Source organism: Priapulus caudatus, unplaced genomic scaffold (assembly GCF_000485595.1).
Source record: "Priapulus caudatus unplaced genomic scaffold, Priapulus_caudatus-5.0.1 Scaffold2775, whole genome shotgun sequence".
In the NCBI taxonomy this organism is placed as follows: Eukaryota; Metazoa; Priapulida; class Priapulimorpha; order Priapulimorphida; family Priapulidae; genus Priapulus; species Priapulus caudatus.
This window is the reverse complement of record NW_014579836.1, coordinates 13,708-14,621: the sequence shown is the minus strand read 5'-3', so window position 1 is coordinate 14,621 and position 914 is coordinate 13,708. Positions and strand designations below refer to the sequence as shown.

General features: G+C 57.9%; 1 protein-coding gene across 1 annotated transcript in view; it reads right to left on the bottom strand.

Moving 5' to 3' along the window:
• Positions 1-375: 375 nt before the first annotated feature.
• LOC106819044 overlaps positions 376-914 on the bottom strand; it is a 14,240-nt gene continuing 13,701 nt past the window's right edge. The window contains exon 3 of the mRNA XM_014823704.1: positions 376-765. Coding sequence (XP_014679190.1) covers positions 492-765 — 274 coding nt within the window. The 3' untranslated portion in view covers positions 376-491. The remainder of the gene's footprint in view (positions 766-914) is intronic.

Here is a 914-nt window from a genome sequence, read left to right as displayed (position 1 = left end):
ACGCACGATGTAGGCACGCACGCACGCACGATGTAGGCACGCACGCACGCACGATGTAGGAACGCACGCACATACGATGTAGGAACGCACGCACATACGATGTAGGCAGGCACGTATATACACGCTCGCACGCACACGTGCACGTATGATATGGGAAGGCACGAACGCACGCATTTACAATGTAGGCGCAAGCACGTACATATGCGTTCACAGACGCATGCACGCACGCGCGCACTCACGCACACACACACGCACACACGCACGCACGCACGCACGCATTTACAATGTAGGCAATCACGTACATATGCGTTCACACACGCACGCACGCACGCGCACGCACGGACGCGCGCACGCTCGCATTTACAATGTTCGTTTGTTTGTTTGCCGATATGTTAGTCAATGTTTGTTTACATATGCATTCACACGCACGCACGCACTCACGGCTGGCTGGCGGGCGGACGGGACTCGAACCAGGCACCCGGACCCCGCGATCAGGTACGCGCATCTCCATCTGACTGCGCCCTCGCCTCACCGGCAGCGCCACCTATCACAGTGTAGCCGGGCCCCAGCTTCCGATGAACGCCCTCCGAGTGACCCGTAGCGCCATCTTCCTGCTCCGCGGACGGCTCCTCCGGCACGGTTGCCGCGGCGACGGAGTGTCCGCTCGGCAGCGGTTGACCCAAGATGGCGTCCGGGACGCCGTCCTCGCGCTCCTCCTTGATGCTGTCGCTGCGTTTACGCGTGAACATCTCCCGCGTGGCGTTCCTGCAGAGAACAACACAAACATGAGAACGTAAACAACAAACATCAACATAAATAGAGATAATAACAAACATTTGTGTCGCTGCGTTTGCGCGTGAACATCTCCCGCGTGGCGTTCCTGCAGAGAACAACACAAACATGAGAACGTAAAC